Source organism: Thamnophis sirtalis, unplaced genomic scaffold (assembly GCF_051295495.1).
Source record: "Thamnophis sirtalis isolate CommonGarterSnake01/CBP01778 unplaced genomic scaffold, rThaSir2_p1.2 scaffold_3, whole genome shotgun sequence".
In the NCBI taxonomy this organism is placed as follows: Eukaryota; Metazoa; Chordata; class Lepidosauria; order Squamata; family Natricidae; genus Thamnophis; species Thamnophis sirtalis.
The window spans coordinates 36129190-36146140 of record NW_028261383.1 but is presented as its reverse complement, the minus strand read 5'-3'; the positions used below and the strand labels follow the sequence as shown (position 1 = coordinate 36146140).

The 16951-nt window shown below is 42.6% G+C and overlaps 1 protein-coding gene across 3 annotated transcripts in view; it reads right to left on the bottom strand.

The window, feature by feature from the left end:
- Positions 1-16951, bottom strand: part of MTMR14 (myotubularin related protein 14) — a 112733-nt gene that overhangs the window by 70859 nt on the left and 24923 nt on the right. For all 3 annotated transcript variants that reach the window (XM_087708671.1, XM_087708673.1, XM_087708672.1), the window contains exons 9-12: positions 15682-15756; positions 3299-3365; positions 956-1041; positions 136-212 (exon numbers count right to left, since the gene is read on the bottom strand). In XM_087708671.1, the coding sequence (XP_087564797.1) occupies positions 136-212; positions 956-1041; positions 3299-3365; positions 15682-15756 (305 nt within the window). The remainder of the gene's footprint in view (positions 1-135; positions 213-955; positions 1042-3298; positions 3366-15681; positions 15757-16951) is intronic.

Below are 16951 nucleotides of genomic sequence, written 5' to 3'. Positions count from 1 at the left end.
GGGAAGCCTAGGTCAGGACAGAATCAAGAGGAATGGAGCAAGCAAGTTAAACCAACTAAACATGCTACATAAATCAGGCTTATCAATGCCTGTGCTCTTCCCGCCACCATGACCGCCTAAGCCCATCATGCCTACCCAAAGAGGAACCAATCATAAGCCACTGTCAGGTAAAGGATCTCTGCAGGTTCCAGGGATGTGTGGATCAGCCCATCCTAAAGAAAGAAAGACTGAGAATACAGTAAACATTATAACGATTCCCTGCTCTGCACTTCCCTCCTTTGTATACATCAAAATGACTTAGGATCAGGAAAGTTTCTTAAACAGACAGGCAAACAAATAAACAAGCCCCATTTAAGAAGCCATCTCTTCTACAATATTCTTTCTAATGCTGTGCATTCTGCAAGAAACTGCACAGCAGCATACAATCTCAACCCTGGGATTTCCTGAGCTTAATGCTTTATTTCAAAAAGAAGCTTAAAGTTTGTTATAGATGCAAAGTGGTAGCGTTAAGCTCTTTTCCTACATCCTTTTCCCCGGTCCTTTTTCTTTCTTCCCACCACACAAAAGTTGAATTATACAAATGGAAAAAGATCCATGCAAATTTCACGCACGTGAGCCCAATTGGTTCATTGGTATTGCAGAATGCAAATAAAATAGCAATTTCTCTTCAGAGATATTGTGATGGACAGGGATGGAATTCCAACTCTTGAGTTCCCAAATTAACCCCAAGTAACCATAAAGCTCCTATCTTTTAAAGAACCACCCTTTGTTTTCTTCCAGCAGAGTCAGGCACTTTTAAAAGGCACCCCACAAAACCGTAGGGGCCTTGAACTCACCAATCATGTTACAGGTTAAATAAACCTCCACTTTCACCACCACCACCACCATCTTGCCAAATCTTGGCTACACCCCCCGTGCCAGCTACAGATACAGGAATGTGCTTATCGGTACTCACAGCCCACAGGGAGAGACGCAGGAGAGAGATGAAAAGCGGCGTCCTGTCCCATCCGGATATACAATGAACCAGGAGCCCACCATCATCTGTGCAAAGCCGGCAGGAAGGGAAAGCAACAGCGGAGGGAAAAAGCTGAGTTACTTGTATGGCATTCTGGATGAAAAGCCTCCCACTGTCCCTGGGCCTCCAGCAGTCTCCAGGGGATAATGTGGCATATGCTAGGCCAGCTGCAAAAGACAGAAGCCTTCTCCACACCCTGCCAGACAAAGGAGGTAAGAGCTACAGCAGGCTGGAGGACAGCAGATAAGGGGGATATTAGAAGTCACCCACGAGGAAAGCTACCTATTGTATAAAAATGTGCAAAGTGGGGCTCATTTAAGCAGAATAGCATAGAATGGCATAGCATAGTATAGAATAGTAGAGTTGGAAGGGACTTCGAAAGTCTTTTAGTCCAACTCCCTGCTCAGGCAGGAAACCCTATGCCATTTCAGACAAATGGTTGTCCATCTCTTCTTATAAACTTCCACTGTTGGGGCATTCACAACTTCTGGAGGTAAGCTGTTCCACTGATTGTTCTCACTGTCACGAAATTTCTTCTTAGTTCTAGGTTGCTTCTCTCCTTGATTAGTTTCCAACCATTGCTTCTTGTCCTGCCTTCAAGTGCTTTGGAGGATAGCTTGACTCCCTCTTCTTTGTGGCAACCCCTGAGATATTGGAACACTGCTCCTTCTTCTCATTAAATTAGATATACCCAATTCCAGCAACCATTCGTATGTTTCAGCCTCCAGTCCCCTAAAACCTTTGTTGCTCTTCTCTGCATTCTTTCTAGAGACTCAACATCTTTTTTACTTTGTGGCGACCAAAACTGGATGCAGTATTCTAAGTGTGTGGCCTCACCAAGGCATTATAAAGTGGTATTTTCGTGTCTTCTTCCCACGTGGAATAAGGAATAGCAAAGGCCTGTAGTGGATCTTCCAGTGCATCACAGGGAAACCCACTGCCGTGGGTCCTCCACCTTGGGTTCAGCTGTAACACCTCCTATAGTTTTTCGGAATTCCTTTCTACTCTTCCCTTCTATCAAAACCAGAATCTACGAGATTCTCCAGAAGAATTAAGCTTTTCTGCATTTCAATAAGCTATGCAAGCTTTTTAAAGTACTGTTTTAAAGATTTTAAGATACTATGCCCAAGTGCCATACTCATTCCTGGAGGTTTTTTTTTTTAAATGAGCTTATCAATCAATCAATTCTTGAGGCCCAAGGACTGACTCAATCAATCAATCAATCACTGAATGAAGTGATCGATGCAGGGATGTCCATCCTTGGCAACTTTAAGACTTGTGGACTTCAATTCCCAGAATTCCTCAGCCAGCCAAATATCTCTTACTTTCACACATAGATAGTTCTCGACTTACAACCATTCATTTAGCCACCACTCAAAGTTATAAGGGCGCTGAAAAAAGTCACTTACAACCGATCTTCACACTCATGACCACAGCAGTGTCATGTAATCAAAATTCAGGCATTTGACACCTGGCATGTATTTCCAACGGCTGCAGCATCCTGAATGACACACCTGGCATGATCTCCATTTGTGAACTTCCCACCCACCTTCCAAAAAGCAGTCAGTGGGAAAAGCTGGATTTCCTTAACGCCCACGGTGGCCCACTTGATGATGGTGGCCAAAAAGGGTCACAAAATCAGGCACAACTCACTTAATGACACATTGCTTGGTCCCAATTGTAGGTGTAAATCAAGGACTTCCTATAAGCCAAATATTAATTCTTTTTTCTAATAGAATAGTTACTGCCCTGATCCAGAGGTCTCGAACCTGGGCAACCTTAAGACTTGTGGACTTCAATCTCTGTGTGTGCTTGTGTGTGTTTTGGCTCTGCTGGGTGAGGAATTCTGGGAGTTGAACTGCACAAGTATTAAAGTTGCCAAGGTCGGAGACCCCCTAGCATAGATAGTAAGTAAAGGATCTCTCTCGCACTTATTTTTAGACATCTCAAACAAAAACAACAAAGAGTTTTCCTGCAGGTTCAGTTAACCATGAAGAATCCTAGGACTGTAGAAAATTGAGCAAGATCATAAGAGTTTTTTTAGAATGACAGAAACAAAGAGAAAAGGTCATCTCCCCCAGGTACCAGTACACTGGTCAAATCATGTGGCAAAAAACCCTGGTATTAAATCAAATCTATTGGTTTCATGGTTGGCTTCCCAATTTTTGCCAAACTATATTTCCTTGGTTATTATATTTTTAATGATCACTAAAAATTACAAGTTAATTATGAAAATCTCCCAAATCACGAATTCACCAGTAGGGGGAAAAAAAACCATCTCACCGTCACTATTGATAATGGAGATCAGTAGCTTCAGGTAGTTCTGTGTCTGCTGTACAAGGTCCCAGTTCTGGGTGGGGAAGGGAGAATGGGAGAGGAAGAGAGAAAGAAGACAGAAAACATGAAACAACAGGAGTCCATTGGGAGACACGTCCAACCCTGTTCAAGATTTGGTTTCAAAAACATTTAATCTAAACCCATCACCTGCTAACCTAAATTTGTTTCTTTGTACACCTTGGCTTCGGTAGCAACATCTCAACTTCCACAAAACCAAATTCTCAAGAGAACGTTCACTGATTCTATCTTTTCCTTTTCAGAGGTACTAGTATTTAGTGTCTAGGGATGCGGTGGCTCAGTGGCTAAGACTCTAAGCTTGTCGATCAGAAAAGTTGGCAGTTTGGCAGTTTGAATCCCTAGCGCCACGTAACAGAGTGAGCTCCCGTTACTTGTCCCATCTTCTGCCAACCTAGCAGTTCAAAAACATGTAAAAATGTAAGTAGAAAAATAGGGACCATCTTTGGTGGCAAGGTAACAGCATTCCGTGCGCCTTTGGCGTTTAGTCATGCCGGCCACATGACCACAGAGACATCTTCGGCTTTAAAACGGAGATGAGCACCGCCCCCCTAGAGTTGGGAACGACTAGCACATATGTGCGAGGGGAACCTTTACCTTTTTAGTATTTAGTGACATTTAATCTTTTCACTTGGCGTGGGTTCCTAAGTGCAAGACCTATTTTTCTCAACAGCATCCATGAGAGGTAGATTGGTCTGAGAGAGTGAGTGACTAGCCCCAAGTCTTCAAGAGAGAACTTCGAGTCCACCCTCTTTACCACAAAACCACGCTGGCTTCCTTGCTCCTGTGCTTCTAGATTTTAAGAGCATCCTTTCTCTTTGTAAGTATCCAGGAGATACTTGCCAAAAACTTCATCCGTAATCAATAAGGACGGCCCACTCATTAGGTCCTAATGCAAATTATGAGACAAAAGTTGATAAAGGATAGCAGGATCTGTATGGGTTGAATTATCCACAAAGGTTGAAGTTCAAAAGACATCGGTTCTGCTGTTTGCAAACATCTCACAGAATACTCCTTCGCGTAAAGAAAGCCCACTTTTACTGAAATCTTAGAAACTGAAATAATTTGGGGAGGATCTGCTGGCCATAAATATCTTCCTAGTCTTCCCTATACCCTTTTTTCATTAATCTTACTCTCTATTTGAATTTCTGGCCTACTCTTTCCCTTATTTAAGATGATCTAGACCAGGAGTGTCAAAACTTGCATTGTCACAGTGTCGTAATGTGATGTATCGTGACTTTTTCCTCCTTCCCTAAACCGGGCGTGGGCATGGCCAGCATGTGACACATCTGGCCTGCAGGCCACAAGTTTAACCATCCTGATCTAGACTCCTAGCTTGAATATGTCTGTCACATTTGCAGCTTAAATACCTGTCACTTGTGCATGGTGCTTCTCCTATCACTCCCTCCACAATATAGCCAACTGGGTGGCTTTAAGCCAGCCCCTCCCTTGCAGCCTCACAGGGCTGTTGTGAGGAAAATAGGAGGAAGTTCGATGCCACGAGTCATTTGTAAAAATAATGAAGGTGGGATAATAAACAAACAAACAAAAGCAAAGGTGAATGTACTGCAGATCCACTAGAAGATGGCGGTGTGTCCTGTCTGATAGGGAACTACAGCTAGCGGGACCCAAGATTTGGGCTATTTCGGTTGCGGTGCACAGCCATTCTTCGGAGGGAACATCATTCCTTCTGAGGTAAAACTGATCCCATCCTTGGCATCCTTCCAGAAGTACTGTACCTTGGTACTCAACAGTTTTGAAATTCATCAAATGTGGTACTCAATACACAAAAATTTTGTCCCAGTACTCATCATTTGTTTGGTACTCAATACACAAGCTAGAACTTGTTGGCATCAGCTGCCTTGTGACTCACTATATTATTCCTTATGGGAAAAATGTGTTTGGTAACACATTGTTTTTGCTACTCATCGCTCTTGGAACTAATTAACGATGAGTACTGAAGTACCACTGTACCTCAAAACATGGCTGTGTCAACAGACTTGAGGACTTCAAGGATCTGGAAAATTGTTGCAGTGGGATACGCTACACACTCTTTTAGTCGCGCTTAACAATATGGGTGTTTTTGTTAGGGAATGTTTTCATATCTGTTTCTTTATGGTTATTTTTTATTGTACAGTATGCCACTCAGAGTCACATCTGTGAGATGGACAGTTCTATAAATATGGCAAATACGAAAAATATAATTCCTAAAATTACTTTTGAGATAATGGAGGATAGTTTGAAATATATAATAGACACTTGCTATATTAACAGTTGTCAAAATACCAGGGAAATTCTTTTATATCTCAGCAGGACCCAAATTCAAATATCTTCACTCCAGTTTCATTTTGCACTACAGCTCTTTATTCTAAAGATAATATCTGAACTGCAATTTATTGACTATGGGTTATTTGGGACAAGGAGTAATGGTGGTAGCAGCACAGAATCTTCCTAAAAACGTATAACACCCTCCCCCCCTCCATAACTGCGGAAAAAATGGAGAAGAGGGAAAGGAGCAGACTTTCCGTATCTGAGTCATTACTCAATTGTTCAGGAGAATTAGGTCCCAGAGAATTATAGAGCACATGCAAGACTCCTAAAGCTGAGAAAAATCACTCCACGGCTCAATAACAAAGCACTTTCTGAAAGATTGATTAGAGTCTGAGAATTTCCCTGCTGGGTCCTGACCCACTTCAACAAAAAACCCAAAATGGGAAAGCTGCACGGCAAAAATAGGACACGTATGCAAGTAAAAAGGGGGCTCGGTAAAAGAAGACAAAAGGATGAGTTCTTCCTCTTTGCATCAGGAACAGCTTTTTTTACATGCGCTGCAACTAAAGGGATATAACACAATGCGCTTTATTTTGGAATGACCCCAAGTCCTCACCCTTTCCCTGCTACTACCCGCTCACAATTCTAGCGCCATAAAGTTGGAAATAGCAAGATGAGATCGTCAGGCTGCAAGGGCCAGGAAATGAACAATGGGATGTGCTTTCGGTAAAGAGAATAAAGCATCAAGAAAGGGTTACAGGTAGTCCCTGACTTACGACCCAGAATTGATGTTGCTAAATGAGAAATTTGTTAGGTGAGTTTTACCCAATTTTATGAATTGTCCTGCTGCATGTGTTAAGTGAATCACTGCAGTTGTTAAATTAGTAGCACAGTTGCAGGGGTGGGTTGCTGCCGGCGTTGCTGCTGGTTTGCTTTGCCTACGCTTCATCCAAGAAGTTTCTTCAGCTCTGGCTGGATGGTGAGGATAAAGGCTGCCTGCAAGTTTCTCAGCAGCCTGCTCTTCTGCGAGGTCTTTACTTCCATCCCGCTGGTCCAAAGTTCAGGTAGTACAGGTAGTCCTCGACTTACAACATTAAGTTTAGTGACTGTTCGAATTTACAACAGCACTGAAAAAAAGTGACTTATGACCGTTTTTCACACTTGCGACCATTGCCCCATTCCCCATGATTGACCTTCGGATGCTTGACAGCCGGTTCACATTAATGACGGTTGCAGTGTCCTGGGATCGTGTGATCCCCTTTTGCGACCTTCTGACAAGCAAAGTCAATAGGGAAGCCAGGTTCACTTAATTAATTAATTTATTTATAGCCATCTTAGCAACTGAACAACTGCAGTGATTCACTTAACAACTGTGGCAAGAAAGGTCGCAAAATGGGGCCAAACTCACTTAGCTACATAAATTCTGGGCTCAATTGTGATCGTAGGTCGAGAATTACCTGCATCTTTCCAGTGTCATTAATCATAATGACCAAGGCTGCTGGGAATTGTAGTTCATTGGATGGTTTTCAGTTTCCTGTTCCAGAACTGACTGCAAAAGCTGCTCTGTTTGGACTAGAGAGGCCCTTTACTCCAATGTAATCCCCAGTCCTGTAATAACTTGGCTACTTATTTTCATGTGGCATCAATGCTCATTTACAGGGACAGCTTCAATTTTTGTTGGGGGTCTTTGTACCTTGCTCTTCTCCCCTCACGATCTTGTCAGTTAGTAGTATTCTGGCCTGCATTAGGCAAACCTTTTACTGTTATGATAGCTATTTAAATTTTTCCAAATTTGTGCCCTCAAAAGGACACTACAGAGTTGGAAATGTGAGGTCTGGCAATTGCTCACCACTGACTAGAATACTAGCAGGTTTATTTTGTTTCTTTATAATTATCTATCTATCTATCTATCTATCTATCTATCTATCTATCTATCTATCTATCTATCTATCTATCTATCTATCTATCTATCTATCTATCTATCTATCTTACAAGCATATCAATGTATGAACAGTGTGGAACCTGGGTGTCATACATTCTAACACAAATAAAACTAATAAAATTAATCACAAGTGTTATATTCAATCAACATATATTTCTAACAGTAATTCATAATTATATTGTTGCAATCTGCCATTATTCAATTATTCCATGTTTTCTCATTACTGCTCTTATTTTATTGTATAAAAATATAAACATTGATATTCCCCCTTTCTCTTATTTCTATCTCTTATTCTAACTTTTAATTATATCACCCTTTATTAAAAGACATATTTTTTCTATCCTACCTAACTTCTAATCATGACACCTACCTAAAAAAGGAAAAGAGAGAGAGAGAGAAAAAAGCAAAAGAGAACAATAACCATAAAAAGAAATCATCTATCCCTCGTCTCTTGCCCGCTTCAATACTTTGATTGCTATGCTTTTTTTTTTACTTGCCTCCCATATTCCTCTCTTGGATCTTGTCTCTGTCTGCATCTACTTTTTGGCTGTTCAATTTAAGTATTTCTCCCATCTCTACCCTCTTCCACTGCCTTGTTTCCAAAATTATCAGGCAAACCTTCTACTGTTATGATAGCTATTTAAATTTTTTCCAAATATGTGCCCTCAAAGGACACTATAGGGTTGGAAATGGGAGGTCTGACAATTGCTTGCCACCGACTATAATACTAGCAGGTTGTTTTTTTTAAGGGCTGGGATGCAGACATCTCTCCGAGAATGCTCTGGACTAAACCCAAGTTTGCTTCTGGCCTTTAATTTCCCATCCATTCTATCCTGTCTTTGTGCTTCTACAATTCAAGTAAAATATCTGTACATTCAAGTAAAGAATATTTCATCCCAATTTAGCCCCAACCGCAGCTATTTGTTGGTTTTCAAAACAGATATATCACAGGCAGATTAACTCTCTCCACCCCCCACCCCTCTTCCTACAACTGTGTTAGCACCACCTGGCTGCTGAGGAACTGAAAGAAAATGACTGACATGCGACCACAACATTCTCACTGGCAAGGATGAATTTAAAAAACACATATAAACACACAACGGTAAGCTATATGCTTAGGAGAATGGAGATGAAAGTGCAGGGCATCAGCATAATGTTAAAGGCTATTGGCTTTCTCATCTCAGCGTTCTCAGTGCTACAACAGAGAGCATCCTACAAATGTTGGGCGTTATAGCGTAAGTAATTTTTAAAATACAGGTAGTCCTCGATTTACAACAGTTCATTTAAAGACTGTTCAAAGTTACAATGGCAGTGAAAAAAGTGGCTTATGGTGGTTTTTCACACTTACGACCATTGCAGCATCCCCGTGGTCACACGATCAAAATTCAGACATTTGGCAACTGCCTCACATTTGATCAGCTTTTGCGACCTTCTGACAAGCAAAGCCAAAGGGGGGATGTCAGATTCACTTAACGACCACATTACTAACTTAACAAAAGAAATGATTCATTTTCTGGGGCAAGAAAAGCCATAAAATGGGGCAAACTCACTTAACAAATGTTTCACTAGGCAAACATAAATTTTGGGCTCAGTTGTGGTCGTAGCTCGAGGACTACCTGTATTTATTTAACATTATTTTTAAATAATGTTAAATAAACACAACCGACTAAACGTTGCTACCAAAGGCACTGATTTTAAGCTCCACATCTTCCCCCTCTCCTTTTCAAAAATGAGCAGGTGATTTTGAGAAACTATCAGGACTTTTATTCATTCATTCATTCATTCATTCATTCATTCATTCATTTTACCAATTGAAGAGAATATCTGTACCTCAGGGGTGAACTCTGAGATCCTTAGTGTTTTCTGAGCTTGGTTGTTAGCCTGAAGACATTTCATTACCCAACAAGGTAACCCCATCAGTGCTAGAAGGGAGCAGAATTTGCTCTCTCTGAGCAAGAAAACAACCAAGCTAAGAGATCACCAAGGACCCAAAAATTAATTAATTTATACAGCTGTTCATCTTAGAAAAAGTGACTCTGGGCAGTGTACAATAAGCCACAAAATAGTAAATGCATAAAAACAGACATTATAGGAAAGAACCGATGTTAACAGCAAAAATGGAGCCACCTCAAGATCTCAACAGTTCCTTGGGACCTCAAGGCCTGCTGACACAGCCAGGTTCTGAGAGACTTCTGGAATATCAACAGAGAGCAAACTAATCTCGCTTCTGACGGGGAGAATGTTCCATAAGGCAGGTGCCAAGGCAGAAAAGACCTGTCTCCTGGGACCTGCCAAATGTAGTTCCCTAGCAGGACATCCCTATTCTAGTGGATCTGATGGGACAAGTGGTCCCTTCAATAGCCTGGCTCCATGCCATGAAGTGCTTCCAAGGTCAAAATCAGCACCTTGAATTGGACCCGGGAGCAGACTAGCAATCAGTGGAGCTCATGGAGTAGAGGTATAATGTCCTGTTCTAGGGGCACACATTCTGCACCAAGGGAAAGCCCCATGTAGAGCTCTGACTCCCTTTAGAAAATATTAAGCCAACAGATCCTTAAGTAAACCCAGTTAAGGGACTTCAGAGAAAAGGCAGCTAAAGTGGTGAAATAACTTTTAGAAAAGCACCTGAATCTAACCATTCATTGCCTCCTTAACAACAGAACCTGAATGTCTATGGAGATTCTTAGTCATCCAGGTCATGGTTGTCGCCGTGGCACGACAAAACCGCGCTCGTCAAAATCGCGGTGATAAAATCGTGGCGCTAAAGCCGCGACGTCATCACCACGCGTCATCACCGCCGCGACAACAGCGCGGCAACAGGGCACTTTAAAACGGCGCCGCGGCAGAAAGCCGACTTCAATTAAGGTAAGCGTTAGGATTAGGTTTAGGGGTTTGTTTTAGGGTTTGTTTTAGGGTTAGGTTTAGGGTTAAGTTTAGCATTAGGTTTAGGGTTAGGTTTAGGGTACTGAGTGCTTGGGAATGCGCGAATTTGCCCTCTGCGATTATGTCATCGCGGTAGGGTCGCGTTTTTCCTTAGCGCTTAGAACGGCGCAAATTAGTCTTTGCGCTTATGTCTCCGCGGATAAGGGCTTCGCGGATTTGTGGTGGAACTGGTTGTCGCAACAGTGCCTTTTCAAGAGACAACTGGACTCCCTGGTTTTTCTTTGAAGATGTTTCGTTTCTCATCCAAGAAGCTCCTTCAGCTCTGTTGATACGTTTGGTGAACACTTCCAATTCCTGTATTTCGATCTCGATGCAATTATCGCCCACATATCTATACCAGTGAGTGGATGGAATTCCTGTGAAGAAGTTTAGGGCTTCGGTTTCTACCTCTTCCACGTAGAGATTGGGCCCACTGGGGGACACAGGTGAAGAAGCTGAAGAAGCTTCTTAGATGAGAAGTGAGGCATCTTCGAAGAAAAACCAGAAAGTCCCACTGCCTCTCGAAAAAGCATCTTTGGGACATGAGAACGTGAAAATCCACCAGTTTTGCACAGCGCAAGATTGCTGCTCCATCCAAAAGACAACCCTAGGTGCTAAAAATCTAGCTAGTTACCACTTCCCCCTCTGACTTTCCTGCAGTAGATTCCTATTGTAATTTTCAGAACATGAGAAAGATACATTGATATGGGATCCTTTGATCTACAAATCAATAATGCAGCATTTGCTGCTGAAGCCCAATTGCTACTGTCTCTAGAGATGGACCCAACAGGCACTGATGATAATTTACTCACGTGACAAATTATATAAGTTTTAAGGGAAGGCTTTCCCTGTAAGGGTGGTTTTTTTCTTTTCATCACAACACACTTCCCACAAAGTCTGGAAGTTATCTATAAGCACGATTATCTCACTTTTCAAGCCAAGTTAGCATTTTGACACGGTGACAATAAAAAGGAACTAGGATAAAAATAAAGCTTGCATCGCTTGGAGAGCTCTAGCTGTAAAGCTTTATGTGTCTAGGGAGATGGCAGGGAAGGATGGTAAAAAATACCTCATTTTTGGACGGAGGCATGGAAATCGTAAGAGAAAATGCAGAATGAGAAGTTCCAGCAAAGGTGAGAGGGAATTAGAGAGAATGAAAAGCCTTGTTATTTTAGTTGAAATGCAGAGAAAGTGAGATTAAACAGAACTCTGAGAGGATTTCTAATTCCACAGATGGCTAGGAAAAAAATAATACGAATTTGCAAGGATAGATTCTTCTGTTTAAGTCATGACTTACCGTTACAGCTTCAACCCTGAGCAAGGCTTTCTGAATATAGTATAGAAAACTCAAAAGTATGGCCTGGCCCAAAGTTTTTTGTCCAATTTCCAGGGAGAAGATAATGGGTGGGGAACTGCTCTCCTTCTGCAGAACTGCAGAGCCAAGGTGGCGCAGTGGTTAAATGCAGCACTGCAGGCTACTGCTAGATCAGCAGGTCAGCGGTTCAAATCTCACCGGCTCAGGGTTGACTCAGCCTTCCATCCTTCCGAGGTGGGTAAAATGAGGACCCAGATTGTTGGGGGCAATATGCTGACTCTCTGTAAACCGCTTAGAGAGGCCTGAAAGGCCTATGAAGCGGTATATAAGTCTACTGCTATTGCTATTGCTATTCCAGATATGGATTAACTATAGATCTCTGCAACCCTCACTATACAGATAGTCCTCGACCTACAGCTGGTCACTTAACGACTGTTCAGATTTACAACAGCCTATAAAGAACCCATGGTCATCGTAAATGGTTGTCCCGCAGTCACATGACCACACCTGGTTGCTTGGCAACCTGCCACCTTTATGACTACTCATGGCAGTCTGCGGTCACATGACTGTGATTCTCAATGATATTTTTGTTCTGGTTTCTGGCCAAAAAGATCCACTTGAATGGATTCATACTTATGACTGTTGCATTCACTTAACAACTGTGGATTCAGCTAATGGCCCTAGCATTCACTTAATAATTACCACAAAACTGGTCATAAAATAACTTCTGGTTATGTGGTGTCTCGAGTTACAACCGTAAAGGCTTATGACCTGATTGTGGTTGTAAACTCAAGCGCACTACCTATATTTACTGATCCTCTTAGGAACTGCAATTAAGCAACTCATGGACTTGTCACACTCTCCATCTCTCGGTTAGACAAGCAATTGTTCCCATCCTTCCCAAACTAGGTACTGTATTTTTCGAAATATAAGACGCACCTTTTTCCCTCAAAAAAGAGGCTGAAAATCTAGGTGCATCTTATACACTGAATACAGCATTTTTTGCCTCCCGAAACCCCGTCTCCTTCACCAAAATGGCCATGAAGAGCCTTTAAGAGGCTTTCAGAGTGCTCCTGGGGGCTGGGGAGGGCAGAAATGAGCAAAAAATGGGCCGTTTTCTGCCCAATTCCCCCCACCTTGCCCCCAGGAGCACTCTTTAAGCCTCCTAAAGGCTATCAATGCTCTTTTTTTGACAAAAAACTGGACCATTTTCACGAAAAACAGGCGGTTCTTTTCTCGTTTTTGGGGAGGTTTGCAGAGTGCAAAAATGTTTTTTTTTAAATTTGCCTCTTTAAAACCTTGGTGCGTCTTACACTCCAGTGTGTCTTATACTCCGAAAAATATGGTATTCCCCCACCCCCCCAAGTGTATTTCTCATTTTATAGTGTTTTCACCTCAATCCAGACAGGAACCAAAATGAACTGTAAGTTCACAAGCCTGCTTAATTTTGCTGTGGTTATGTTTTCTTGTATTTTGTATCACTGATGGAATTTTCTTTTAGTTTGTGTGTTTTAATGATCAATATTTTTTGTAAAATAAACCTTGCAGGCTACTTGTGGATATATTTCCCCAAAACACAAAATGCAACTGCAATAATAAATTGCCACCCTCATTTAAGAAAAACGTATAAGTACATTTGACATATACCACTGACTAACAGTATAGGTGATATGATGAATAGAATAATAATAGCCCCATGTAATTAAGGATGGACGTGGTTGCTCAGTGGCTAAGAGGCTAAGCTTGTCGATCAGAAAGCTCCCGTTACTTGTCCCATCTTCTGCCAACCTAGCAGTTCGAAAGCATGTAAAAATGCAAGTAGAAAAATAGGAACCACCTTTGGTGGGAAAGTAACAGCATTCTGTGCACCTTCGGTGTTGAGTCATGCCAGCCACATGATCATGGAGATGTCTTTGGACAGCACTGGCTCTTAGGCTTTCAAACAGAGATGAGCACCACCCCCTAGAGTCGGGAACGACTAGCACACATGTGTGGGGGAACCTTTACCTTACTTATGTAATTAAGGGTTTTATAGGTGGTAATCTTTTGTAAGCTATCCAGAGTAACTGGGTAAGTGGGCAGCCATTTGTATTTTACCAATCAATCAATCACCACTCAGAATTACACCTAGAAGCCCACAGGCAGTCAATGCAGCTCATGGAAGAGTGATGTAGCATGGGCATACCAAGGTTTGCCCATAACTACCCACGCCATCACATTCTTCAAGGGTAGCTCCATGTAGCCCACATTGCAATAATCCATGTGGGAGCTGACCAAAGCAGGAGTGGCCAAGAGCAAGGCGTCCCTGATCTAGGAAAAGGCACAACTGGCAGATAAGATGAAGCTATGCAAAAGCCCTGCTGGGTGTAATTGTCACCTGCTGTTCCTCATACAGGAGTTATAAGATCAGGAGGCCCCTACCGATTATGGGCCAGTCTTGTCTGGAGCAGTGAGAGAAGGAAAATATTTCGATAGGGATGGGCTGGCTGCTAAAGCAAGGTCATGGCACACACTTGAAAGTAAATCAGGAAGACTGGAATTGTGGGGGGTCTGTCTGGCAAGAATGCTTATCCACAGGAAATATGCATGTGTAAAGCTTGTAGCAATTATGCGTAGTTAGGCAACTTGCAGACCTCAGCTAAAAGTTAGGGATGGCCTGGAGCAAATGAAATGTGTATTAGATAACTCCTGGGGCATTCATTAGCCAAAGTTTAGGAATAGGGACAGTTAGAGAGCAATAGAACAAATTGTAGAATTTATTAATGACATTTCTTATTATCTCACCTCATCCTGCCTTCTCCTTTAGTGAAAATGTATAAAACTTACTTAATCCTTTGTTCTTGGCCTTTTGACCAGGAACCCTTTTCCTTGGAGTACTCCAACAAAAAGCAATCAGAAAACCTGCGCCTCATGTCTGGCGTCCATCATTGGCTTCAGTACCAGGCTCAGACCCAAATTGGGGACAACAATAGCAATAGCATTTAGACTGATATACTGCTTCACAGTGCTTTACAGCCCTCTCTTAAGCCCGGTTTACAGAGTCAGTTTATTGCCCCCAACAATCTGGGTCCTCATTTTACCGGCCTTGGAAGGATGGAAGGCTGAGTCAATCTTGAGCCTGGTGAGATTCGAACTGCCAAAGTGCAGGCCTATTTCCCTGGCTTAGCTGATAAAGGAGGAGAGCCTGTGGCTTAGTGGCTAATATAACTGCCTAATATGTAATACAGCCCAGGTTCGATTCCCAGTAAGGGTATGGCTAGCTGATGAGAGCTAAATAGCTTGAAATAGATCTATACTAGTCTCCCTTTATCAGCACAAATGCAACACACGCACATGCACGCGCGCGCGCGCACACACACACACATGCCTTGTAGATAAACCACTGTTTGAAAGACAAACCTCTGTGTACTGTATTTTGCTCCTGGGTTGTCTCAAAATAGTAGTCACACTGTGCACATTCTGACACATTTAGACTAAGCTTCTCCACTAAGAAACTCCTGGAGAACCCCCACAATAAATTGTTCTCAGATTCAGAGAGAGCAAGAAAGGCATAACAAAATAAATGGCTAAGGCTTTACAAAGCTGTCAGGAAAACCTAAGAAGGATAAAGGATGAACTCATACATTTGATTTATTTATTATACTTATATGCCACTCATGTTGCTATCTAGTGACTCAAATTTCGGACACTGCGACTCAAGCATTAATCCAGGCAATCCCTCCAATACTTTCACATACAACAAATCTTGGATCAAATGATGGGAAGGCAGAAGTCCTTGCAAACCCCAACCCAAGAAACAGCCCTACCATTTGTCACTTGCAAGAAAGCCAGTTTCATAAAGGTGCCCCCCTTTTTCCTTCTTACCTGATATTCACTCCAATCGATGTTCAAAGGCTTGGTAAGGGAGAGGGGGATACTTAAGGGGGCATCTACATAATCCTGCAAACAAATGGGAATATTCATTCATCGGGTGGTGTGACAAAACTAGCTTTAGAAAATATCAGAAACAGGAGAGTATAATTTGCTTTTGTATTACCCTTGCAATACCAAATTATATACCAGTCAGGGAAATCCAACTCCTTCAATCACATCTATGCATGTTTTATGGCAAGGGATACTGCCACAAAACTTCCTCCCAAGTCCTTGGAATCTTAGTTCTGCCTTAGCATAGCATTGGTGTGCCAATACTCATGTTCCTCAGTGGCTAAGTTATCTCCCATTCTCCCCAGGGGTCCTTCTTGGCACCGATTATTCTGGTCACCTAAACAAGGGACAGCCATCCGACAATGTCTTGCATGCCTGCTGGTTTTGACAGAAATAATGCTTTGCCTGTGCTATGATTCTTACTTGCAAGCAATGATATGGCCCACTCGTCTCCTTCATAGGCAACGAGGAGAAATCCTATGGGGTTATGGTTTCAAAAGAGTTCCTCAATGGGAAAGGCCTGATGATGATGATGATGGAGGAGGAGAACAAAGCAGCAGGAAAAGACTGAAAGCATCTAGTCTTCTGCAGGCAGCAAACACAGGACCGGGGTGGGGGAGCAACCTGATAGGCACTTTCTTAGCAATGAGGCTAAACGGAATTCCATTTTGTGTATTTTTTGAGAGGTTGAGAATTGTATGGGAGGGATCATGATGCAAAACTACTGGTACCGCATGAGAGTCTGGACAATCACTTGTCTGAAATGGTATAGGACCGGGATGGTGAACCTATGGCACGCGTGCCAAAGGTGGCATGCGGAGAGCCCTCTCTGTGGACACGTGCACCGCCGCCAGCTGCTCTTCCAGGTTTTGTCGCATGCATGCGCACCGGCCAGCTGCTCTCTTCTGGGTTCCAGAGGGCCCATGTGTGCCCGCCAGCAGCACGCATGCACCCAATGGAACCTGGAAGAGCATGCGCACCAGTCAGCTGCTCTCTTTGGATTCCGATGCACGTACAAGTGCTCCAGTTTCGGCCCTCAGTCCCGAAAAGTTTAGCCATCACTGGCAGAGGGTTTCCTGCTTCAGCAGGCGGCTGGACTAAAAGACCTCCAAGCTGCCTTCCAGCTCTATTGTGATTGAGAATGAGATCGCAGGGTTATTTCATGCTTGGGAGGGATGGGGTCTAAACTCTGTTTAAAGTCTGTTCTAAA